The sequence below is a fragment of the Lissotriton vulgaris genome, chromosome 6, assembly GCF_964263255.1.
Source record: "Lissotriton vulgaris chromosome 6, aLisVul1.2, whole genome shotgun sequence".
NCBI classification, from domain to species: Eukaryota; Metazoa; Chordata; class Amphibia; order Caudata; family Salamandridae; genus Lissotriton; species Lissotriton vulgaris.
Window position 1 is genome coordinate 1,255,239,507 of NC_141694.1, and position 27,445 is coordinate 1,255,266,951.

Consider the following 27,445-nt stretch of genomic DNA (forward strand, 5'->3'; position numbering starts at 1 on the left):
CGAGGACCTTGAAAATCGGTCCAGGCGGAACAACATTCGGGTCCGCGGAGTGCCGTCTGGTGAAGAGGGGGAAGACGTGACGGCATATCTGGTGGCCCTCTTCCGAGCGATCCTGGGAGAGCCGGAGGACTTTCGGATTCGCATTGACCGGGCGCACCGGGTGGGTCGCCCCCGCAGGGCTACGGCGCCCGCCCCGGACATTTTGGCATTCCTCCCGAACTTTCCTCTGAAGGAGCGGATCCTCCGTGAGGCACGAGGGCAGCAGCCTTTTCGGTTCCGAGACCACCCTGTGACACTGTTTCAGGACTTATCTACGGTCACGTTGCAGAAAAGGAAGTCCTTCAAGATCGCTACAGACTTCCTTCGGGAGCATGAAACGCAGTACTCCTGGGGGCACCCCTTCCGCCTGATCTTCAGGTGGAACGGGGTCTTACATCAACTTCGGTCCCTTCAGGATGTTTGCGATGTGCTGGGCCTTACTGCAACGGACACGGATACCCCGGCCCCGCGACGGAGGCGCAGCAATCGTAACGGCTGGCAACGAGCTGAGGGGGGGGCCTCTCCCCCGACGGAGCGCCCGGGCTCGCCTGCAATCCGGGCTGAAATGGCGGCTGCCATCCAGGAGGCCTCCAGAGTGGCGACGAATGGCGAAGTGGCCTTGACGGCCTGAACTCACTCCGGGGGGAGTCTACTTTAGCATATTCTTATTGCAGGTGCGGGGTTTCGGGGGGTGGCGAGGGAGGAAGGGCGAGTGCGAAAGGTGGTGGCTGGACGTCCACTAGGTTGACTTTCCACGGCCTTGCCCGTTTGGGCCGGACTGGGACAATGTTTCTTGTGAAAAGTTCGAGAAGCGGGGGAAGGGGTCGGGGCGGTTGGGTAGTTGTTTCGTTTTTGGGACCTAGAGGGGGGGTCAGTTGCGAGGGGTGGCGCGGTTTTGTTGGGGTGGGGGTGGGGGGGGGGGTTTTGGTTGTGGGAGGTTGGGGTCCGGGGACTGTACTGTGCCAATGGTTGATTCAACGTTGCTCTGTTTTGAGGTCTCGAAAGTGGCCTTCTGCGTTTGCTGACCAGGCTTCGCCTACTGATATGTGCTTCCGGACCTCTCTCTTAGATGGCTCTTAAGGTGCTTACTCTCAATGTGAAGGGACTGAATAATCCGGTTAAGCGGCGGGCAGTGTTGTCCCTGTTGGAAAACTCACAGGCGGACATCTGCCTGTTGCAGGAGACCCACTTGCTGGCTAAGGACTGCACACGGATGAGAACCCCCAGGTTTCCCACTCAGCTATTTTCCTCTAGTACCTCCAAGACGGCAGGGGTGGCCATTTTGTTTTCTAGAAGGTTCAGGGGTGAGGTTGTGAGCAAGGTGGCGGAGCAGAAAGGAAGACTCCTGGCATATAGAATCAAGGTGGGGGGCTTAGCACTGACTGTAGGCTCCGTTTATTGCCCCAATGATCATCAGGACCAATTCTTACACAGGGCCTTGGACGACGTTGCATTCACATCTGATAGGCACATAGTGTTGGGGGGTGATTTGAATCTGGTTTTTGATGCAGCGCTGGATAGGTCTGTGCAGCGGCGCCAGCAGTTGGGTGAGCTCTCGGGCTCGATACGAACTCGACTTGCGGAGCTGGATCTGCATGACTTGTGGCGAGACCTCCACCCCGCCACCCGCGCGTATTCTTATTTTTCACACGCCCATAGGTCCTATGCGCGCTTAGACCACCTTTTAGTGTCGGGCCCGCTGCTTCTTTTGGCTTCGAATGCAGATATGGGGGTCCTTTCTCTTTCTGACCACGCCCCGGTTGAGGGCACTTTCACTCTTCCGCCGGCGGCTCGGCCGAGGGGGGTCTGGAGGCTCCGAGATACGCTTTTGCATAGGCGGTCGGTAGTGGAGCAGATCAGGGCGGCCATTTTGGCTTTTCAGACCGTGAACGATAATGGGGACACCTCCCGTGCAACACAGTGGGCGGCCCTGAAGGCAGTGCTCCGAGGTGAATTCATCGCGATTTCCGCTGCCGAGAATGGGGACCGGCAACTTAAGAGGGATGAGCTCACCCAGCAGGTGAAGGAGCTGGAACAGGTTCATCACAGGACAGGGGCCCCCAGGGTGTGGAGGCAGCTGAAGGCGGCGCGGAAGCTCCTGGCAGCCCTAGACACGGATCGGGCGGAGTACGCAGTGCTCCGCCTGAAGCACAAATATTACACGGGAGGCGATCGATGTGGGCGGCTCCTGGCTAACAAACTCAGGGTGCAGCACCAGCAGCACCGAGTGAAGGAATTGCTAGACCCGGCCGGAGGCAGAGTCACGACAGATGACCACATAGCAGACGTCTTCCGCGGCTTTTATGCGGACCTCTACTCCGGGGAGCCCCCATCGGCCCAGGCTGAGGGGGACTACCTGGACTCGGTTCCGCTTCCGTCGCTGACTCAGGATCAGGCTCAGTATCTGGAGCGTGACATACGCATTGAGGAGGTGGTCACGGCGATATCCCGGCTCAAACTGGGCAAGGCTCCGGGCCCGGATGGCTTTATCCCGCTGTTTTACAAAACCTTCTGTCAGGAGCTGGCGCCTCTGTTGACTCGCCTTTTTAACTCCTTCGCAGAACCGGGGGCCATCCCATCCGAATTTCTTCAGGCCACGGTCTCAGTGATCCCTAAGCCGGGCAAGGACAGGACCGCTTGTGGGTCCTACCGTCCCATTTCGCTGCTGAACACCGACTTGAAGGTGTTCACCAGTATCTTGGCGGCGCGCCTGGCGTTGCATCTCCCTGGCATGGTTGACGCGGACCAAGCAGGCTTCGTGCCCGGTAGGCAAACGGTGGATAATACAAAGAGGGTGACGCACATTCTCGAGAAGGCCTCTAGGGTCCCTGGAGAGAGGATGCTCCTGTCCATTGACGCGGAGAAGGCCTTTGACAGGGTGCACTGGCCCTACCTTGAGAAAGTTCTGAGCAAATTTGGGATAGGGGAGAAGTTTCGTCACCTGATCTTTAACTGCTACCGGTTTCCATCTGCGGTGGTCCGGGTGAACGGCGGCAGCTCTCGACCCTTCCCCATTGAACGGGGCACGAGACAAGGGTGCCCGCTCTCCCCTTTGCTCTTCGCCTTGTACATGGAGCCATTTGCCCAGAGAGTTCGGCAGAACCCTGACATTATCGGTGTCCAGATGGGAGGGTTTCGCCACGCGATTAGCCTGTACGCGGATGATGTCATACTGACACTGGATGACCCGCGGAGATCACTTCCGGCCTGTGTGGAGGAACTGAACTTATTCGCTGATGTGGCGGGCTTTAAGGTGAACCTGGGTAAGTCGGCCGCCCTAGATATCTCGCTCTCTGCTGCCACTAGAGTGGAACTGCAGAGGCTTTACCCTCTGAGCTGGTCCAAGGACCAGATCCCGTATTTGGGGATCCTGCTGGCACCCTCCCTCCCGGAGATGGTCAAGGCCAATTACGCAGCTCTAGGCACTAAAATCAAGGAAGAACTGGGCCGGTGGGATAAAGGCACGCTGTCGCTACTGGGTAGGGTATCCGCAGTGAAGATGACCCTTCTGCCTCAAGTGCTTTACCTCTTCAGAGCATTACCGCTCCACCCCCCTGCGGGGTGGCTTGCGGAGACTCAGACCGCCATTGCACGATTCGTGTGGCAGGGCCGTAGGCCGAGGATCAAGAGAAGCATCGCTATGCTCTCACCGGAGTCCGGAGGGCTGGGAATACCGGACTTACGGAAGTATTTTCAGGCCGCCCAGCTCCGATACCTCGTGGAATGGAGCCGGTGGGAATCAGATAAACACTGGTTGTTCCAAGATCAGGCGGTGGCGGGTCGGACGCTGCAGGAAGTCCCATTCTTGAGGAGAACCCATCGGCCTCCCAATCTTTACGCGTCCCTGGTGACGCGGGTCCCGCTCCAGACGTGGGACTCGGTGGCTGCCAGATGCGAGCTGACTACCTTCCCCTCTCCCTTCACGCCGCTCATTGGCAACCCGGACTTCGGCCCGGGGATGGTACGGGGAGCCTATGAACGCTGGCGGGTGGCACGCTGCTGCACTCTGTACCACTTGTACTCCCCCGAAGGAGTTGTCTCCTTCCAGGACTTGCAAAGGGATTATGGCCTCCCTGAGACGGAACGCATGCGATATATGCAGGTCCGCCACTGGGCATTACAACCCCAAGTGCGCGACGCGGCACACAGGGAGATCACGGAATATGAGCGTTGGTTAATTACTCGCACATCGGACGCCAAACTGATCTCGGACCTGTATAGGATGCTGCAGCCCCCCTCATTTCACATTCACAACCCTGGTCGGGAACGTTGGGAGCGAGAGCTTGGGCGTGAGCTGAGTCATAAAGAATGGGACCACATCTCCTACCGCGCGCGCCACTCGGCCTATCACACGGGTCTTACAGAGACCTTTACTAAGATTTCGACCTACTGGTACCGCACTCCGGAGAAACTGCATGAGATGGATAGGGCGATACCAGGGACGTGCTGGCGCAACTGTGGCAACACTGGTACACTGACACACATTCTGTGGGAATGCCCCCTGCTGGCTCCGTACTGGGAAGAGGTCCTGAGCGAGGTTGACAGATGCTTCGGGATAGAACTGCCTAGGTTTCCGGCTTATGTCCTGTTGGGGTTGCCGAATGGGTTGATGTATCCCCTTAGGTCCAAGAGGGGTAGACAGATCGCAATTGCGCTGGGGTCAGCGGTGCAGAATATTCTCATACACTGGCGCACTACAACACTTCCTTCTGTAGTTGGTTGGCTGCACAGATTGTGGCACGTTCTTGGAATGGAAAAGATGTCCTTAGTGGCCCTGGGGGATACGGATACCTTTGCGGAATTGTGGGAGCCCTTTCACAGCCTGTTATGCTCTGAGTTCCGAGAGATTACCTGCCCTAGATATCTGCGTCTGTTGAGGCTGACACCGCCGCCGGACCCGCCTGCCTGAATGGGTGGGGTCGGTGTTGCATAGTAGTGTTTCATTGAGAGTTCACAGTGGCGGAGACTGTAGATGCTGGCACAGTACAGGGGGTGGGTCGGGAAAGGGTTGTTTAGGGTTTAGTTTGGTTGGGTAGGTTTTTTGGAGCGGGGTAGTTTCCCCCCCCTTTTTCCTCTCCTCACTCCTCCCCTCCTCTCCCCCCCTCCCCCCCCCCCCCCCCCTCCCCTCCCTCCGTCGTTTGTCCGTACCCACAGGTGCTGAAGCTACGCTCCCGAGTTGGATGGAGCCTCTCACGAATTATGATTGCATTGATTGTACTGGCTATATGATGCGCACTGAAGCGCGGATCTTGGGGGTCACCTGTTTCTTACCCCTCTGTGTCCTATCCCACCCTGCTTCAATAAAATACTTTAAACCTAAAATAGTTGGAAATGAATGTGATAAATGAAATTGAAAGCCATATGGATGAGTGATCTCTTTCTAAAGGCTTCTCCCTTACTAATTTCATGTTCTTTTCCATTCAGCCTCTCGAACATTTCCTTAGAGCTGGTGTCACAAAAGCTTGCAAGGAGGCTTCTTTACCGGAAGGGTTTGCAGCACTGCACAATATGGTAGGAGATTTTTTGAGTAGACTCTTCTATCATGAAATCACTGTATCTTCTGAACAATAAAGATGATCAGCTCGTGTGATGGACACAAATCCTGATTAGATAGTAGAGATGTGGATTCCACTCCTGCCCATTCACTGACACCTCTCATGAGAGAGCACTAAAATAAAGTCCCCTGTTATCTTTATCACAGAAGGCTGAAAATGCCACCCATTCTCTTTAAAAACCAAAGGAAATGATGGACGGAGCGTTGACAATACAAGCACTCACCCCCAGTCAACGGATCTGGGTTTAATCCATCACCGTTCTTTAGCCTACTCTGCCACCCCAGTTCAGACATGGCCATGTACAAATCAGTCTGACCCTGTGCCTCATGGGAACAGTCCAGCCCGAACTGCCAAGCCATGCCTTCCCTGGACCGGAAACAAGCTACCGAGGACCGGTTTCTGGCATTTCAGCCGTCTTCAGCCCGGCTTGCTTGAATCCAGTGGCAAAGTGAGCAAGGGACTCACATCTGAGCATACCCTGCCAACTTATGGCGAACAAAGAAAGACCAAAGGAAATGATGGACGGAGCGTTGACAATACAAGCACTCACCCCCAGTCAACTGATCTGGGTTAAATCCATCACCGTTCTTTAGCCCACTATGCCTTCCCAGTTCAGACATGGCCATGTGCAAATTAATCTGACCCTGTGCCTCATGGGAACAGTCCAGCCCGAACTGCCATGCCATGCCTTCCCTGGGCCGGAAACAAGCTACCGAGGACCGGTTTCTGGCATTTCAGCTGTCTTCAGCCCGGCTTGCTTGAATCCAGTGGCAAAGTGAGCAAGGGACTCAAGTCTGAGCATACCATGCCAACTTATGGCGAACAAAGGAAATCAAAGGAAATGATGGACGGAGCGTTGACAATACAAGCACTCACCCCCAGTCAACTGATATGGGTTTAATCCATCACCGTTCTTTAGCCCACTCTGCCACCCCAGATCAGACATGGCCATGTGCAAATCAGTCTGACCCTGTGCCTCTTAGGAACAGTCCAGCCCGAACTGCCAAGCCATGCCTTCCCTGGACCGGAAACAAGCTACCGAGGACCGGTTTCTGGCATTTCAGCCGTCATCAGCCCGGCTTGCTTCAATCCAGTGGCAAAGTGAGCAAGGGACTCACTTCTGAGCATACCCTGCCAACTTATGGCGAACAAAGGAAAACCAAAGGAAACGATGGACGGAGCGTTGACAATAAAAGCCCTCAGCCCCAGTCAACTGATCTGGGTTTAATCCATCACCGTTCTTTAGCCCACTCTGCCACCCCAGTTCAGACATGGCCACGTGCAAATCGAACTGACCCTGTGCCTCATGGGAACAGTCCAGCCCGAACTGCCAAGCCATGCCTTCCCTGGACCGGAAACAAGCTACCGAGGACCGGTTTCTGGCATTTCAGCCGTCTTCAGCCCGGCTTGCTTGACTCCAGTGGCAAAGTGAGCAAGGGACTCACGTCTGAGCATACCCTGCCACACTTATGGCAAACAAAGAAAAACCAAAGGAAATGATGGACGGAGCATTGACAATACAAGCACTCACCCTCAGTCAACTGATCTGGGTTTAATCCATCACCGTTCTTTAGCCCACTCAGAACTGGGGTGGCAGAGTGGGCTAAAGAACGGTGATGGATCAAACCCAGATCTGTGGACTGGGTGTGAGTGTTTGATTGGTTCAGATGCTCCGTCCATCACCACCCCCTTTTGTACCGCTTTGTTCGCCATAAGTTGGCAGGGTATGCTCAGACGTGAGTCCCTTGCTCACTTTGCCACTGGATTCAAGCAAGCCAGGCTGAAGACGGCTGAAATGCCAGAAACCGGTCCTCGGAAGCTTGTTTCCGGTCCAAGGAAGGCATGGCTTGGCAGTTCGGGCTGGACTGTTCGCATGAGGCACAGGGTCAGACTGATTTGCATATGGCCATGTCTGAACTGGGGTGGCAGAGTGGGCTAAAGAACGGTGATGGATTAAAGCCAGATCTTTTGACTGGGTGTGAGTGTTTGATTGATTCAGATGCTCCGTCCATCACCACTCCCTTTTGTACCGCTATTGCCTGAGATCAGCTTTTAAAAAACAGTGGCACACACACATCACACTCACAGATGTATTTTCACCAAAATGCTCAGGGGTAGTGTTTTTGATATCTCAAACCCTTTGATCGCCCAACGTAATGATTGGGTTTCTCATTTGTTTAAGCATCAGCCCCTCAGCTGCCTTCTATTTTCCACTGTGGCCTCATTATGAGCTGGCTGAAAATTGGTTTGAGGACACCGGGTCCTGGAATCTATAATTCTTGAATGTTATCCCGCTTCAAATGCTGGCTATCCTGAGTTTTCCCTAGAATGAGAATAACAACTTGGACCCAGAGTTACCAAAATATTTGGGATAATAAATACGCATTTCGGCTCCTGAAAGAGAGCTGGGATTGTGAGGAAGATCTTAACTACACACAGCTCTTTTATCCACAGTATCAGAGATCCTCTTGTTCTGCCGATTACAGTATGTGAAATCACAAATGATAATCGCCCCCTCACTAAATATGGTCTTCTTTTCTTTGGCAGCTCTCTGCCCAGGAACCTCTGTCTCACAAAGGGCAAGCAGCTAAACAGACAGCAAATGAGCTACTCCTCCTGCTTGGTGAGTACAGGATTGGTAAATCCTCAAACCCCATTTATTTTTGTGGAGAAGTGTGGCTCAAGTGGTTGGAGCGGCAGACCTTGATGCAGAGGTCTGGCCCGGACCAGGGTTCAATTCCCCGCCTCAGTGGGTCTTGGGCTCAAATTTCCCCGGACCTGACAATTCTCGCCTTGGTGCCTATTCCAATCATGGAGTCCCACTCTGTAACTCTGGGCAATAGCTTGCTTAATCTCCACAACGGCCCCTCGCAGCGGGATGCCTGGCTTTCACCTTGGGGATGGCCAGTAATGGGTTATCTCGCAGGGGAATACCAGGACGGGTTCCCTAAGCAAGCGCCGGGAAACCCACTGCGGGTAACTGTGCGCTATACAAGTACAAAAACATTTTTTAGTCTAAAAATGTAACTGTAATTGAAAGAGCAAACTTGTTCATTGGTTATTGTCTTGTACTATTCACCTTTGCTTCTGGCTGTGCCCTCCTCACATATCTCTATATTGCCTCCTTTGCCAATGCTGCTTCTGCTTGTGCATTGCTAGTTCCACCCATGCCCTTACCACTGCTATTGCCAGTTTCTATCCCTGCCTTGCTGATAAATCACATGAGTGCATCTCCACTGTCCATGGATCCTCTGAACATAACCTTTGCTCTTGTCTCCAGGCTCATTCTGTTACTCATAACTTTCCTCAGAACCATTTAAATGTTTTCTCTGTCGATGCATCGTCTACTCACGCTGCTGTAGTTATTTTCTGTCTCGGTTTCCTCTGCCATGCCTCATCAGTAAACATTAATCACCTCCTCACACCCTGTGGCCATACATCTTTCTTTTTTCTCATCCATTCTTTCCTCTTGCCTGCAAACTGCCCATGTTCCTACACAATCCCTCCCACAGAGGCTGTTTATAGACACCTCCTTTGTTCATGTCTCCTCTTCTCATGCACGTGCCCATACATTCTCTGCTATTACCTTCACTGCCTTACTCTTTACTTTATCTGTTGTATTTTTTAACAAGTATGATTTCCATCAAAAGTAGTTTTGATGCTAAACAGGAAAGTGATTGCCAAAATTCAGTGCAATACAAAAAGTAAATCTTTATTTGTAGTACTTTGTCAAATGTGATGATGGTGAACATATTCTCAAAAACTTATGACAAGGGAGGGCTTTGGACTGCTATGGTTTATCAGCCTGCATTTAGAGACCAAAATCTGATTTTTGTTGGCAGTCTGGAATAGATCTGGGAAGCCTAAATTTACAAACTTTATTCTTCACCTCTAGCCTCGTCGACCCAGTCTTTGGATTCCTATTTACCTGCACCTCAGTTTAAACGTAGATTTTACCCTGCCAACGAGCATCCTGGTTACAGGCCTCAATACTCATGTTTTGCATCTTGGCAATATATTTGTGAACATCAAGCAATAGGCTTAGGCTATGTTATGTTAATATGATTTATTATTGCGCACGGCTTCATCATGATTGAATTATTTTTTCCAGATGGAGTGTCCAATGTTTTTGAAACTTTTGGAACCATAGAATAGGCATAGACTACCAAGCAGGAAATGATCTAGATTTGAATACCAGAAAACTGACTAACAGGATGTTTTTCAGTTCAAACAGTTGCTAAAACATTTCTGTAGGTCTAGGTCCAATTGTCCTAGCAAGAGGTTGTCTCTAGAATGTACCTTAGGTTCTCGACTTTGAGAACTGAAAGAAATCTTGCTATGTATGGATCTGCCCTCGCTGGTGATGTTCCTGAAAGGATGGCTTCTGGTTTACAAACTGATTTCCGATGCAGCCTCTTGGCTTGATCAGCACTCGCTGCCCTTGTGTTTCCAACCCCTGTTGGTGAGTATTCTGGCCCTCCTCTTTTCTTTTTGAGGGTTTCTTATCATGCTACTGATCTCTACCTCTAGGTTTGTTTGGCCAGCAAATATGCTCTTTGTAATATTCCGACAGTGAATTAGGCGGTGATCTCTTTAACCCCTTGCCCGCGGCCAGAATTCCGCTCCTATGCGGCACATTCGGATCGCGGGCGTGGTCATGACGGCTGGGAGCCGTCATCAGCACACGAGCACTGTGTGCATGACGGCTCCCAGCCGTCATCAGCATGGAAGGGGTTAAAAAGACTAGGGAGCAATAGGGAGAAGACACTTCTCTGGATGCATGCCGCATCTTTATGACACTCATCTTGTTGCACTGCTATTCCAGGTCCCACGAGCTACTGTGTCTTATAGTAAACACAGAAGACATTTACATAGTATGAATATTAGAGTTATTGTGAACAGGTGGGAAACATTTCCATTTATTGTTCATAGATTGTTTTACATTAAACCCTATAATTGGTGATGATCTGAAACCAAAGACAATAATTCAATAAAACAATCTGATAGATCAAGGGCCTACCATCTGGTTAGAAAAGTAATTGCTCATTTTAAATATTTTTGCCTCTCTCTAGAGACAACTCAAAGTGAACTACTGGATGCAGGAGCTCAAGCGTCTGGTATTGAGGTAAGTAGCATAAGGCTGTGTCTCCAGAGAGCCTGTGCCACATGTTAACCTTTAGGGAAAGGGACAGCAGTTTACAACATGCTTATCAGGATCTAAGATGCCTAATTTGTTTTATTTAGAGTGCCAATTTCCCGGTTAGCACAAGGGTTATGTAGAGAGACAAACTGAATAGTTTGCTAGAGTTTCTATGGTGCATTAATGTTATGGAAAAAGCTCGAGAGCGTGAGTGTGAAATGCTTTTATGAGTACTCTCTTGACCATGCAGGTATTACAAGGCAGGTTTCTTTGTGTTTGGGATACCAACTGATACATGGATGAAAGCTGAAAGGAGTAACAGTGTCAACACACCATATGGCAACTAAAGAGGGATTCTGGGACAGCCCTTTGCCTGTGTGGGAGAGCTTCCTTTAAGTATTGGCCTGATGAAATGTTTGTCAGTCCAATGCATTTTGTGTTTGTTTATATTTCCTGCTGTTCGAAATTGTTTTGGAGAGTGTTTTAAAAAAAACTCTTTTGTTTTGCTCTTTTACTGCTGCCATCATTATGGAGTGCATAAAGCTGCGCGAGATCTTGTGAGTGGTTGATTGAGGGGTAAAGTGTCAATTGCTTTGCTCAGTAATTTTTTTAAACTGCAAACACTTGCAGTGTTCAGAGTTTGGCTTTTTTATTCTGACTTTATTATATGGCTTTTGAGAGCCCTCTTTTCAGGAGGGGCTGCCTTAGGGAACCTAAGGCCCCTCCATACAAGACTGTGATGTTTCAGTGCAGAAGCAAGCGCCTATTTAATGCATTGCCAACGTTTCAACTTGGCCATGTGCCTATTGCATTGTATTGTAATTGCATTTGTATAGCGCTTACTACCTTGATGAGGCGTCAAAGCACTTTTTCGACGAGTAGCACGCTACTCCGGGACCCATAGAGGATTAGTGTTGAATTAGTATCGTGAAACATGCAAGTAAATTTTAAGTGGTGGATAGGTTAAGCAGTTATTTGTTTTCGGAAGAATAGCAGAAGGATAGAAGAGGAAAAAGGGGTTTATATTTATATAGCGCTTGTTACTCCTGATGGGGTGTTGAAGCATGCTACTCCTGAAACCCATAAAGGATTAGTGGTGAATTAGTATTGTGAAATATGAAAGTAATTTGAGTGGTGGATATTACTCAGTTATTTGCTGTGTGAAGGATAGCTGAGCGATAGAAGGGGAAGAAAGGTTTGCATTCATATAGCACCTGTTACCCCTGATGCGGTTTTGAAGCACTTTTTTGACAAGTGGCATGCTACTCTGGAACCCATAAGGATTAGTGTTGAAAGTTAGTATGGTGAAACAGGAAATTAATTTGAGTGGTGGATATGTTAGTCAGTTATTTGGATTGAGAAGGGTTGGGGAGGGGTTAAAAAGGGGAAAAGGTTTGCATTTTTATAGCACTTGTAACCCTGATGGGGTGTTGATACGCTTTATTGCAGAGTAGCACACTATTCTAGAACCCATAAAGGATTAGTGGTAAATTAGTATAGTGGTTATGAAATTTGAGCAGCGAATATGTTAGTCTGTTATTTTGATTGAACAGGATAGCGGAGAGATAGAAGAGTGAAGGTTTTTTTCTTCTTCTTTTGTTTTTGGTCATAGCAGTAGGAGGAGGCTTTTGGATGAGTAAAAAGGGCTTTTGGAGGGGAAGAGTCAGAGGGAAGAGTTTAGAAAGGTTTGTTTTGGGGGATCGGTATAGTAAAAGAGGTGTCAGATGATGCAAGGAGGGGTAGAGTAGGAGAGAGTCTAGAAAGGGTTATTTTGGGGATCATAGTAGTGGTATATGGGGTTTGGGATAAATGAGAGAGTGGATGTAGAGGATATATTGATAGATTTATAGGGTGAGAGATAAGGTAGTGCATTGGAAAGAGTAGTAGAAAGAAGTTTGAGATGAGTCAGAAAGTTGGGCTAGAAGATATATTGAGAGAAGTGTAGGCTGAGAAATAGGGTAGTGCATTGGAAATGCTAAATTAGAGGAAAGTGATAAATATATAGATCCATAAGTACATTGAAAGTATATAGATGCATAAAGGAGGTAAGTATATGTAGATTAAAGCTATTGATAGAGGTATGGGTGAGAAATAGGGTAGTGCTCGTTTTCGTAACTAATGAACACACACTCAGTGTTCGTTTGTAAGCGACACGGATAGGTCTCTCCAAACAACGATTGCCCCTTTTAAATATTCAACCACATTTCTGAAGCATTACACCCCACAACAACATTTTTGCTCTAAAGCTATATGCTTGAGCGACAATAATCTCAAGAACCGTAGGTTGCTCTACTGCCTTGGATTTTGGAAATTTTTGTGCTTGATGGTTATTTCCTGACAAAGACACCTCCAGTGTCGAAATGCGCGTCGAAGAAACCATGGTTATTTGTACCAAATTGTTGATTTTGCAATGAATTTAACATTTTTTAATGAAAATCATCGACTGCTGTTTTTAAATGTCAACATCATTTGCTGAAATAATTAAAATGTATGATTTTTTAATAATTTTTTCTTGAACTTTCTCTTCACATTGCTTTTGTCACATATTGCCTGGGATTGTTGTTTTTCATATAAATAAGAGGCAGCGCCAGAATTAAGACCAGGGAAAACCTGGTCTTACCCTTGCGCAATGTGGAGAAATGCTTTATTTCTCCTCGTCTTTGCTGTTTCCATATGTGCTGCCTTGTGCAGCACACATAGAAACAGCAAAATGCAATTGATTGTGTATGTGCAGGAAGGCGAGCCTTCCTGCACATATTTAATCATTGAAAAAAAAGACTTTTTGCAACTTCTATGTTTGCTGCATTAAGCAGCACACATAGAAGTTTCAAAACCCCATGAATGAGTGTTTATCTGCAGGAAGGCCTCCCTTCCTGCACATAACAATCATTAACATTCATTATGCACTATGGTACAAGGGTGCGTGCATTGGCGCTAGGCAGCTGAACTCAGCACCAGCACTAGGAGAAACGCAGGGGTGCACCACATTCTTGTAAATACGGCATATCCCTGTGTTTTCAGAATGGAGAAGCGTGGCTTTAGCAATATAACATGCTTCTCCATTCTGTTGTAAATATGCCCTGAGTCTCTTGTTCTCTTTGAATTGTTTGCCAGCAGATCACTGTGGCGGAAAGGGGCATATTTACAGGATGGCGTTAAGCCACGTTGAGTGGCTCAGCGCAACCTTATAAATATGAAAATGAAGTTAGGCCACTGTAGCGTCCACAAAAGTGACGCTCTGGTGACTATAGGGCTTGTACATATGCTCCTAAGTGTCTTATTGAAAAATAGGTTTACATTCCCACGCAACATGCAGGGAAATCCCTCTTTGGTATTCTGTGTCCCTGGTGGTCACTCATCTCTCCTGGCACAGCATTCTTGATAAAATATTTCTCCTGGATTTGTGTTTAGATGTGCATTATTTCTGTGGAACAATGTCGTACATTGACACAATTACTCCAGTACACTGAGTTATCACCAATTCATCATCATCATAAAATCTTTACTTTTTATCACCAATTAAGTTTGTGGTATTTAGCCATTTTAGTGAGCAGCTACAGTTTATAATTGACAAAAATAATCACTATGGTCTCATAAAAACCTTTGTTGTGACGCACAAAAATATCCTGAGGGTGTTCATGTACTTCTGATCGTTACTTGCATGACTTTTCAGCACACAGCTCTCTGGAATACTGTGGGAAATCTAGGAGTTGCAGAGTTCTATCTCTACTGCAGAGTAGAGTAAGCTCTTGCTTGATAAGAGCTCAGGCAAAAAACTATGGCCTCGATAAATAAACTCAGGGAATCTTGATGTATTTTTAAGATGAGACAAATCCTAAAACTACTGTGATCTCAATACAACTTTTCAAAGTTGTTAACTATGTTTGAACTATATAACAGTACATGCATTTCATTCCCATTTTCTTTATGTCAGTGTACAGGTGAAAGGCCACCAGTCTAACTCAATAGGTCTGGTTATAACTGAAAATGGTGCTCACCCCGTTTGATGGAACGACAGCCTCACGAGATCCTATGTCATTAATATTATTAGATGCAGAGAAAGCATTTGATAGGGTCTCGTGGGGGTTCCTATGGGCAGTATTAGAGAAGGTAAATCTTGGGAGTGGCTTTATAAAGGCTATCAGGGCTTTATATGTCAATCCAAGAATTAAACTTAGAATTATGGGCGAATGGAGTAAAGAGATAATGATTGGACAGGGAACTAGACAAGGATGTCCCTGCTCTCCACTTCTCTTCGCCCTATATATAGATGCATTTATTAGGAAAATAGAACAGAACATAGACATACGGCCAATAGTCTTGAATGGACACGAAACAAAAATTCTGGGGTACGCGGACGATTTGGCGGTTACCTCTTGCGATCCTGAAACTGCATTACGGGCAATAGAAACAGAGGCAGCTATATATGGAAGATTATCAGGATATAAGCTAAACGCAGATAAAACGCAAGTTGTAATAAATAACAAAGTAACGTTGGCAGATCAAAGAGTCACTGAGACTGCGATATATTTAGGGGTTTCAATCTCCTCCGATATCACAACCATAGTAGAGAAGAATTTAGAACCTATAATACGCAAGGCTAAAACTGACTTTAACCGATTAAATAACCTGCATTTGACTACAATTGGCCGATGCAAACTGATAAAAATGTCCTAAAGTGCTATATCTTTTTAGGTCCATTCCCCTACTATTCGACAATAAATGGTTCAGAGAGCTAGAAGGGGTAACAAACAGGTTTATATGGGCAGGAGGAAGAACGCGACGTAGCCAGAAATTTTTGTCGTTGCCCCGAGAACGTGGCGGGTTGACACTCCCAGACTTCAAAACCTATTATTGGGCATCAGTTTTACAATTTATAAGAGGGATGCTGGGGGGAGATATTACGGACAAATGGAGAGGGAGGGATATGATTCCGGATGTATATGAGCTTCTGGTCACGGATTTGGACAGCTGGCTTCTCAAATATGATGAGAAAAGTTACTACAAGAAGGTACGGTTTAAGACCCTGGGGGCTGCCATAACAATATGGTCTATCCTTAAAAAGAAGCTAAAACTGGGCAGAATAAACTATTATACACCACTATATGGGAATCCATTGTTTCCAGGAATCTTCCACGATTCCATAATGAAAGATTGGGACAGGCAAGGGGTAAAAACTTTAGGAGACCTTGTAGTTCGGACAGGGGCAATTATCACGTATGAAAATGCGCAAAGGCTTTATAATTTAAGGCGAAGAGATTTTTATAAATATTTACAAGTCAGGTCAGTCCTATCAAGAAAGAGGGGCTGGAGAGGCTGACATGCAAAAAGTAGATTTGATGGAAGACTTGAGAAAGGAGTCAGGTTGCTCTATATCGCAGTTGTATGTCGAAATATGTAAATTTAAGAAGGATGACTCTAAAAATTGTTTGAGAAATTGGGAACTAAATTAGGGCTGACTGGGAATGAGGCCGAGAAGTCTCTAATAATGTCAAATAAGGTGCTGAGTACAACAAATTTGCAAACACAGCAATATAAAACATTGTATGAATTGTATTATACTCCCCATAGGGTGGCACAGTGGGGCGGAACAAGTGGGATTATTTGTCCAAGATGTCACTCTACCCAAGCTGATACGATTCACATGTTTGCTTCATGTCCCAGGTTAGATAGCTATAAACAGGATATGGAACAATTCTTTCAGAAAACACTGGGAATGAATATAACATTGTCAAACGAAGTTATGATCTTAAGAGTTGCTAAGGATGGCATGGTTGTTCCCCATTATGAGTTTTTGTATATAGCCATGGTATTAAGCAGACTATGTATAGCATCGCTATGGAAAGATTCTAGTCCACCGACTGTACATCAATGGGTTTCTAGGTTGCTGGCAATCTTTACCTTGGAACATCTCTATACGAAAAAAAGGGAAGGGTAAGAAGGGAGGTTGCGAGGCGAATATGGGCTCCAATAATAACATGGAAGCAAAAGCTGGGGGAGTTATAAGCATATAGCAAGATAACTAATAATTTGTTTTAGGTACTAAATTGAATTTGTAAGATCTATTATGGATAGAATTTGTTAAATGCAAGCACGAATCTACAAACTTTTTAAAAGAATTAAGTTAATAATGAATGTTATTTGATTTTCTTATCCCTGTGAAATACATAATGAAAATGTAATTGTAATCTTGATGATGATGAATAAAAAAAAATTTTAAAAAAAAAATGGGGGCGTGGCTTGGAGGGCGAAGATGGCGGTCGCAGCTTAGAGGAGCTCCCGCCGGCCCACACGTTATCCGATCATTATCCTGGCCCCCGAGCCCTGCAAACTGCCCTACCTGTACTGGGAGTGTTCCGGGTGGCACCGAGACCTATCCGGTGTGCCGCCCCGCTTGAATCAGCTGCTCCAGTGACCCGCGATTGTCGGCGACGCGGTGCGGCCTACTGTCCACGAGTGGAGCCGGGGCCTCGATTTTCGGGACCCGGGGCCGACGGCCAGTGGTCGGGCCGGTCGGGGGATTCCCCACCCAGCAGCATCGGCGCCGGAGCTCACGAGGACCACTGGGGGTACCTGGAACGTCGGAGGCTACACCTGGGGTGTTCCTGGGACAGCGTGGGGGCACCGCGGCCTGTGCGGACCCCGGGAGACCGGGGCCTCGAGTTTTGCGACCCCGGGCCGGACCGAGTCTGAGAGACTGGGGGTCGCAGAGGTCGGCTCCTAGGGTTGGCGTGGCACCTACTGTGCGCAGTGACCACTGACCACGTCCAGGAGGACCCTGGGGGGCTGGGACGCGGACCACACCCGACTGCCCGGTGGCCTTGCATTTTGCCCATACCGTGCGCTCTGAGGCGCGCCTCTCCGGGCCTGTTCCCGGGACTGCTTGGGGCCGGTGAGACGACGGAGGGAGCCTGCCTCGGATACTGGTGCTCTGGAGTGTCCTTGAAGCTTGCCTGGCCCTGGGGACGCCGGGGCCTCGAGTTTGGTGGGCCTCGGCCGGATGGTATTCTCCCTGGCTCCTAGACCGGGAGGTGGGCTCGGAGCGGCTGGAGAGCTAGAGATTTGCACGCCACGTCGGACTTGGATGGCTGGAGCTGGTGGTGCCTGGAGGGACGAGCCTACTGCCCGGATGGTGCGTGGAGGTCTCCCACGGATAGCCCGAGACAAACTGTGAGTGGGCCCCCCCCCCTCCTCCTCCCCTCTGGTGGACCGGCGCTGGGACGCTGTGACGGGACTTGTGACTTGTGACCCGGGAGGTGTTCGGGGCTAGTCAGTCTGAAGACCCGAGTGTCTGCCCTGCATCATCTGCTGCTTTGGGACACGAGTTGGGTGTGGGGTGGCCAGGCAGACGACGGGGCTGGACGTCCCCGGTTCTTGAGACCTTCCTCTGCGCGTCCTGGCTCGCAGATCCTGGGTGAGGTCCAGACTGAGATCCAGGAAGCCCTAACCTGGTGAAGAAACTATCCTGTTGAACGTTCCCGCTGGGGCTTGCTGCCCGGAGCTGAGCTGCGGTGTCTGTGTTCTGGGGCTGCCCACTGGGGACGGCATTTGAGCCCCGACGGAGTCTCCTTGGCCCCCGAGTGGACGATACTGTTGAATTGCTGTTGACGAGGGGCCCACCGCTGGGGCAGTGAGGCCCTTTTCCTTGCCACTAACCATGACGAGAGGTGGGGGCGGCACTGGGTCCACCAAGCAAGGGACGATTGATAAATTCACAGGGCCCAGTGGAGGCTCCGGGGCCTCCGGCGGTGGCCAGAACACAGGCCCTGATAATGCGGCCCTGATGGCCGCCATTACGCAGTCCAGAGACATGCTTGATGCCAAAATTGGGGCGGTTGGCGCCGATGTCATGCTGCTGCGTCAAGATCTCCGCAATGCTGTGGCCCGCATCACCGAAACCGAAACTCGGATTACAGGGGTGGAGGACGATGTGGTGGCTCTGAAAAAGAAAGTGGAGGACATGGCCAGGATCCAAAAGGGGCTAGCGCTCCGTGTCGAGGATGCGGAAGGGAGGGCGCGAAGGAATAATCTGCGCTTTGTGGGCTTTCCAGAGGATTGTGAAAAGGGGTCCATGGATGTATTCTTGACACGCTGGTTGGAGAGCTGGCTTCCCCCGGACGTCTTGTCACGCTGCTTTGTGGTGGAGCGCGCCCATAGGGCCTTGGCGCAGAAACCGCCGGCCGGAGAGCGACCACGTCCAGTCATCGCCAAGATCCTTAACTTTCATGACAGGGACGTTATTCTCCGAGAAGCAAGAGCAAAGGAGGACTTGTCGTTCGAGGGTCACAGGATTATGATTTTCCCGGATTATACCAGGCTGGTGCAGCAGCAGCGCCGATCCTTCCAAGATGCGAAAGCCAAGTTACGTGGATTGAAAATTCAATATTCACTGTTGTACCCTGCTCGTCTGCGGGTTGTGTTTCATTCCAAGACCCACTTTTTCGACACCCCGGAGGCGGTGTTTAGCTGGACAGATGAGACAGTCAGGATCCGACTGAATGCCGAGCCGGGCCTGAACTCCGGAGCATCGCGTGGGTCATCGCAAGAGAGGGGCGAATCATCCAACAGGAGCAGGAGACACAGGAAGTCTAGGTCACGGCGACGCTCCCAAACCGGGGGTGGCCAGCTGGATGGTGCACAGTCAGACACTGCTCAGTCTGGGACTGGGACCTGAGAGCCGTGGAGCCCCCCTCTTGTCTCCTAAGCGACATTTCGTTTCTGGCCTTGGCTGATGGCCATTGGGGTAACACTACTGATTGATGGGCGGGTGCATGGTGTGGTGTGGTCTAGGCCATAGCTGGACACAGGAAGGGCGTAATGTCTGTTGTAGTTCTGTCCCGCTGCGCTTAAGCGGTGGGTCACATGTGCTTAATGGGGTTCGGGGTGCTGACCCATGGGCGGCCTACTCCTCTCATGTTCGAGGGGGGCCCTAAGGGGAGGTACTGTTAGTTGGGGAGTGTGAAGGGATCCATTGGCGCGGGGGGCTTTGGGCGCTCTGTTTTGGGCCTGAGGCTCTTCATGCCGCGACAGGTACTTCACTGTTCCATGAGGTATAGGGGTGGGGGAGGCGGGATAGGCGGGGGTTTGGTAGTTGGGGATGTTGTATTGGGGAACGGGGAGGGGGGGTGCGGGGTAGTTGGGTAGAGATGCACGTGATCTTTGCTGCTGTGATTTCTGTAATGCAAGGTGCTTGGGCTGGGTCCGAGGGTTTCCAGATGCTCTCCCACCGAGACTATGGGTGATTCCCCGGTGAGGGCGCCTGTTAGTGGCTCCATGAAAATACTTAGTTGGAATGTCAGGGGGATGCTGGACAAAATTAAACGGGGAGCGGTACTGCGCTGGGGTAAGAGAGACTCGGCGGATGTCATGTTGTTGCAGGAAACGCATATGTTAGGAACGAAAGTTCTGAGTTTACAACGATTTGGCTATACCCAGGTGTTCCATGCAGGCTTTACCAGGGGGTCGAGAGGGGTAGCTGTCCTTATTCACCGACGACTGTCTTATACTCATGAACGCCATTGGCTTGATCCCCAGGGTCGGTTTGTGTTTGTCAGGGGCATGATTGGTGTGGAACCTGTGGTGTTCGGCAGTGTGTATGCTCCCCCTCCCCTGCAATGGTCTTTGGCGGAGCGCCTGTTTGAATTGTGGGCCGACGTCCCGGAATGCCTGGCTGTGATAGGGGGTGACTGGAACGACGTGGTGGATGTGGGTCTGGACAGGCAGAGAATGCAGGGGGCCGCGGTGGCACCTACCCCAACGCGTCTGAAAGCGATGATCGATGGGTTGGGCTGGGTAGATACATGGCGACATTTGCATGCCAGGTCGCGTGAATACACGTATGTGTCCGCAGTGCATGGCTCTTTCTTCCGTTTGGACTGTGTGTTTGTACCCGGGGCCTTCCTCGATAGGGTGAAGCAGGCCGTGATTCAACCTAGGGGTCTGTCGGACCACTCCCCGGTTGCAGTACGGATTGCACTGCGTAAACCGCATCAGCCGTTCCGTTGGCGGATGTCTTCGTGGCATCTCCAACGGGCAGATTATACGACACACATGCGCGGAGCGATTGCCCAGTATTGGAGGGAGAATTCGACAGAGGGCATGGATAGTGTGACGGTCTGGGAAGCCATGAAGCCCACGCTGCGTGGGGTGGACATCGCCTGGTGTGCTGCCGCCCGTCGGAAGCGTCAGGAGGCCACTGTAGCAGCCACGGCACAGGTGAGAGCTTTGGAGGGGCAGTGTAAAGGAGGTGCAGGCGATGTGGCGCTCAGGCTACTCCTACAGGCACAGCAAACATATGCTTCGATCCTACTGGACGAGGCTCGCCAAGCCTGGCTGGCCACGCGGAGTAGGGTGTACCAATGGGGCGACAAATCATGCACTATGCTCCACCGGTTGTGTCAGCAAACTCTGCAGCCGATCTCTCTGCCGGGCCTGACGGACGGGGAAGGGGTTGCCATAACGGACCCTGCTGTGCTTGCGGCGAGTTTTGCCGACTACTATAAGGTACAATACGCTTCACGGGATTGTCTCCCACCGGAGGCAATTGACAAATTCATAGCTGACCTTCCCCCCCGGGTGGTATCAGATGAGGCCAGGGCAGCTCTAGACCTTCCCCTGTCGGCGGAGGAACTGGGCGACGCGCTGGGACAACTTAACACGGGTAAGGCGCCCGGACCAAGTGGCTTTCCCAGTGAATTTTACAAAAAATTTCATTTGCAGCTGGGGCCACGCTATCGGCAGGCTTTGGAGGCAGCTCGGGAGTGTGGTTGCTTGCCGGTGGACTGGCGTCAAGCTGAGATTGTGGTGTTCCAGAAACCGGGCAGGCCCCCTGACAGACACGAGTCGTATCGCCCGATATCTCTCATTAATTTCGAAGCCAAATTGTTGGCTAAGGCGTTGGCGAATCGTCTTCTCCCATACGTGGCGGATCTGGTCCACCCGGATCAGGCGGGCTTTATGCCGGGCAGAGCGACAAGGCACAACATCAGACGGGCGCAGGTAGCGGTGGGTGCGATGGGGGCGACTGAAGAGCGGGCGGCGCTCCTACTGGCGGACATTGACAGAGCGTTTGATTCTGTCAGCTGGACTTACCTCTTTGCTCTCTTACCGCGCCTCAACTTGGGTCCAGTTTTTGTCTCATATGTCAAACTGTTGTACACTGGCATCACGGCCTCGGTACGTGTCTCGGGAGCCATCTCGGAGAGATTCCCGGTTGCTAGGGGGACCCGGCAAGGGTGCCCCCTGTCCCCGTATCTCTTTGCGCTAGTCATGGAGCCGCTGGCTGCCTGGGTGCGCATAGACGCGCAGCTTAGGGGCTTTGTATGGAGTGCGAGCCTCACTGATAGGATCGCACTGTATGCAGATGACGTCCTTTTCTTTCTGACGGACCTTGATCGTTCGGGCCCGCGTATTTTGGAGATATTACGCATTTTCGGTGACGTCTCGGGACTCTACCTCAACCCGCGCAAATCGACTCTCTGGATGCTGGGGGTCGGCGCGAGGTGTCTCCTTGGGCAGCGGATCTACAGGTGGCGATTGGTGGCCTGAAATATCTAGGAGTCTTCCTGTCGGAATCTGCCGCTATTGCTTGGGAGCGTAACATACAGCCGGTATGGGACAGGGTTCAATCCGACGTCAAAACGTGGTCACGCATGCCTCTTAATATCTATGGCAGATCTGCTATTTTTAAGATGGTTGCCCTCCCTAGACTGCTCTACCAGCTGCAAAATCATCCGTACAGAGTGGACCCGCAGTGGTTCCGGCGTGTAAATTCCTTGCTAGGCCGGTTTTTATGGGCTGGGGGTGCTTCTAGGGTAGCACTGCGGACCTGCTTTTTGTCCACGTACTGTGGTGGTCTCGCGACGTCCGATATCTTGTCGTACTACCAAGCCTCTCACTTGTTAGTCTTGAATGAGTGGTGGTACGGTGGCCGTGACGATCCAGCGTATGCCCTAGAACATTTTCTGATGGGTGATGCCACGCTCCATACACTCTTGTATTCGGCAGGGCGGCGGAAGATACTGCCACATGTGACGCAAGTGGTCTTCCTGATTTGGAGGCAGGCGCTGCGTCGCATGGGCTGGTGGGGACGACTGACGGCCGAAACTCCGCTGTGGAACAACGGACGGCTCCCTGCGCTGGCCTCATTGCAGGGGTTTGGAGGCTGGGAGTCCATAGGGATCACGTCGCTTGGTCATGTACTTACCGGGACTACCCTTAAATCCTTTGAAGCGCTCTGCGCTGAGTTTGACATGCCCAAGACCCAGTTTTTTAAATATCTACAGCTTCGTCATGCTCTGGCGCCGAGTCTGGTGGAGCTGGACCAGCTTCCGGACTTTAGCCCCGTGGAAGCTAAGCTTTTCATGGGAGACCTAGGGGATAAAAAAGTCTCAAAAATCTACCAAACACTGATCATTCACTGCTCCTCTTCCCTGGTGTCGTTGAAGGCCTCTTGGGAGGTGGATGTTGGTCCGTTGGATGAGGATGACTGGCGGGAGGCGCTGGAGTCCCCCCGAGGCACGGCTATAGCAGTGAGGTTGCGATTCATACAATATAAATACTTGCATCGGGCTTATTACACCAGAGAGAGACTGTGGAGGGCGGGCCTTATTGCTTCCCCAGACTGCCTGCGCTGCGGGGCCGAGAGAGGCACGTTGGTGCATACTGTGTGGTCGTGTGTGAGCCTGGTCCGGTTCTGGGGTGGGGTGTGGGACTGGAATGAGACCTACCTCGTACACCTAGGTTGGGTCTTCTTCATGTCCTAGATCAAGTGGGTGGGAACATCTATAAGCGCCATCTCCTTCTATTAGGCCTTGTTGTAGCCAAGAGGGATCTGGCGAGGGCCTGGAAGAGTGACCGCGCCCCCCCACTTTGCGCATGGAAGGCGGGCTTGGACTTCCTCATGGGGCTGGAATTGCCGGTGTTTGAGGCCAGGGGCTGCCCTCGGAAACATTACAAGATCTGGAAGCGGTGGGCGGACTATAGAGACCTGACATTGGAACCTCCCGCTGAAACAGAAGATGGTCTATCCACTGATTGAGATCTCAGGGCCTGGATAGCTCCAAGACACTTAGTCGTGTTTTCTTATGTATACTGCAGCTGATTGTGATCACGTGCATCGGGTTAGGGCGGGATAAGGGGTGGGTAGTGGGAAATGTTACAGTTGTGGGGGGGGATAATGGGGCGGGTGGGGGCTAGACAGAAGTTTGAGCTATACGTATATTCTACTGTATTTTGCCTGCTGATGTGTTCTCCTGTTCTTGGAGGACTGTACACTTGATCTGCTTGAACTTCTAATAAATACTGTTATGAAAAAAAAAAAAAATGAAAATGGTGCTCAGACCTCTTTGCATTGCCAATGCTTGTTAAACTTGTATTTGTTGTTCATAAAGCTAAAGCTGTGTGTGGGTTGTCCCCACGGTTTCTCAAGGGAAATGCTGCCTGACTATATGACTTTTCAGCCTTGGTTCCGCCTCCTCTTCTGCATTTAAGAGGCAATGTTGGGTGTCCCTGCTTTTTGATTCCGTCTCACATCACTTAGAAAAGATTTCTAGAACAACTTTCTCTCATCAAAGGTTTCTGCAACAACTTAAGACTCGGTTGTTCTACAGTGTTGATTTTCCTTTGATTCCCAACATGTAGGATTCTGTTACATGACAACCCTTAAAAAACATGACATGGTATTTAAAATGTTAACATATTTGTGTAGTGCCTATTTGCTTAGTAAAGTATATAACAAAACGTAACATAACATTACATTGGATTGACATTTAGGAGACATACACTCATGGGAGCTTACAATTTAGGGGGCTTAAAAACCACATGTTCTACCTGGCCCAGGGTGTTGATAGGTATGACTGCTGCATGCTTCATGGGGTCATATATTGCCTACGTGATGTAGCCATTATACTTCTCACACTCGCCACTCTCCAATAATGCTGTTTGGGCCAAAAAGGGGGGCAGCACAGACCACAGACTAGCTTGTTGGTGTGAAAAAGGCTGCTTTATTGGAAACAGGTGCACCTTACATACAAGTTCCCTTGGCTTGTGCCGTACAAAACAAAACCTCACTAAATAATGTCTTCCTACTTTACCCTCCACCCCCTCCCCTAAACATGTCCCCCCTTGCAACAATTATAAACACAACTTGCAATTTCCTAACCTTTCTACAACTACCTAACTAGGTAAACTTCTTATGTTCTTTCATAACTGTAACTATACATCATTATACCACAACTGACCTAGGAAAAACGCCCCAAAGAAACATAGTGCACCAATCCAGCACTTGTTCCAGCGACAACACCAATACGAAATCCCCCACCCCCGATGCAGCTGCTCCCAAGAAAACTACCTAGCTCAAAAAGTAATGAGCTATCCAACAACAAACCCCGCAAAAACCAGCCTGGAAATTCGTTCCCTAGGGAGGGAGGGCGGGACAAAGATAAACTGTCCAGTGTCCTCCCTGACCGACTGTGGTGTCACAAACACCAAAATGGTGGCTTGTGACACAAGATGACCGGTTATAAAACCCCCAAGCCCATAACTACCCCAGTCCAAGCCAACAAGCCGAAAGCAAGCCCAATGGAGCCCAACCAGCCCATTGGGCTCTGGTTGCCAAGCCCAAAACTAGCCCAGCCGAAGCCCAACGAGCCCAATGGAGCCTAACCAGTCCAGTGTGCTCTGGAAGCCCCCCAAAGCCCTATTCTCTGATATGGCTCTTCATACTGGTCCTGCATTGTTACATGCTGCTTACTGCACAAGGCCATTGTTTCCCAATGCTGCCTAAGTGTTGCCACTGCCACATTTCTGTTGTGGTTTGATTTATGATGGACAACACAAAGCTCTGTTTACTGGCCCTCTTCAGATACCGTATTTTTCTTAGACATTTTTATCTGCATTTGTTTGAATTTTTACACATCTGTAAAACTGCTTGACTCTCACATGTTTATCTCCCTTGATTTGCTTTCAGCACTTTAAATTGGCTGCTTGGAGCAAGCTCTTTTTATTAGGGAAGGGTTGAAACTGCGGCTGTTTGTAGTACCTATTATTACCAATTCTTCAAAATATACATAGGGTAGATGTTGGCTTCACCCAATAGAGTACTTCTCTTACACCTCAGAGTATAGTTGTTAGTGTATTATTCTGCTTCCTATGCAGTGTTGAGTGTTTTACATCTCAAACATGCACTATATCATGCAGTGGCAGCCGGCATGGATCGGGGGAAGAAGGAAGGGGAATGTAAAAAAATGTCAATAAAAACCAGTAACCTTATCGCCGCATCCCACGTCTCTGCTCCGTATCTGTCTGTTGGAACAGGAACCAGGAAGCACACCCAGGCTTCCCTGACCAATGACAATGCATCATTGCAGCATTGTGATTGGTAAGCACCCAGGCTCCCCTGACCAATCATAATGCTGCAATGCAGAGTTGCGATTGGTCTGAGTGCCGTGGTTCGGCACTCAGACAGGGACTGGTGGCCTGGGAATGTTCTCCGTCCAGGCTGTAATGCAGCCTGGACGTAAAACATGGAAAGTGCGCATGACAGTTTCGACCAGCCCCAGAATGCCAGCCAAAGCATCATGCACCCTTCAGTGTGCCCACCACTCCTCCTGTGCCATGCTCTGACAGCAGAGCAGGCCCGACCACCCGCTCGCAAAGCAGCTGGAACAAATAAAATGATAATAACATTCAGTTATTATAATTTTATTTTTCCTTTAGTCACACTGCTTTTAAAAGCAGTGGGGTGGCGCTCCTCCACCTTGGCACAGCAGCCCCAACTGAACTCATGATACATTGAATTCTTTATCACATAAATCCATTGTATATCAAAGCAGGCTTTTAAAAAATATTTTAGTCAGGATTCAAAATGCAAGCCAAACCTAAAGGCTATATCATTGTTCGTTTAGCTTCCTTAACAAAACTATGTTCAGATGGGCTGGAAAAATAAACATTGCTATTAAATGTATCATTCCTAATGACTGTGATGAATATCCATAGTCTGTGATGAACTTACTTCTCAGGTAGAGCATCCACGGGACTCTAGAACAAGTATTAGAGATACATTTTCTGTCTTCCGGAAGGGAGTGTGGTATATGGTGGTCCCTCGATTGGATCCGCCAGTGTTGAATGATTGACTGATGCCCTCTTTTGGTATCCTCACAGAAGCCGCTGGGATCTGCACAGGATAAAATCCAAAATAGATGTCTTGTACCTTATGGTGGCCAACCTGAAAGGGTAAGTGGAAAGGGGGTGTGAGTGAATGGGGGATGCGAGTAATTAACAAACTGTCACGATTGTCCTCTGCTAGTAGACCCACTATACGCTCAATGTCATCCTTAGTCCCTGGGTTAAGCTTCATAACAAAAGACCCTAGTTTCCAAAGTTATCATTTGCATGCGTCCTCAACATGGCTTTGATGCCTTTTTATTATCAAATCAAATTCAAATTTAAAAAACATTCTTTTTCCCAGATCATCCTCCTATCTACTAGCACATTCCCTGCAGATGTCACATTGATCCTTCCCGAACCATATAGGCGTGCTTCATACTTAGGCCATGCCTCCCACTGCTCCTTGTTAGCCAACTACTACCTTTTCCTGTTTTTTCTCGTCATTTTTGGATGTAAGGTACAGTTATCCCTCTCCAAATCCTCTCTCATCTACCACACCTTATTCCTCACATCTTCACCGAAATGGATGTAGAATAGAACAGAT

The 27,445-nt window shown here is 49.6% G+C and overlaps 1 protein-coding gene across 1 annotated transcript in view; it reads left to right on the forward strand.

The window, feature by feature from the left end:
* LOC147708717 (uncharacterized) overlaps positions 1–27,445 on the forward strand; it is a 251,977-nt gene that overhangs the window by 19,143 nt on the left and 205,389 nt on the right. Inside the window, exons 5-8 of the mRNA XM_086925766.1 lie at positions 5,464–5,550; positions 8,142–8,217; positions 10,667–10,719; positions 26,896–26,967. Of these exons, the coding sequence (XP_086781892.1) occupies positions 5,464–5,550; positions 8,142–8,217; positions 10,667–10,719; positions 26,896–26,967 (288 nt within the window). The remainder of the gene's footprint in view (positions 1–5,463; positions 5,551–8,141; positions 8,218–10,666; positions 10,720–26,895; positions 26,968–27,445) is intronic.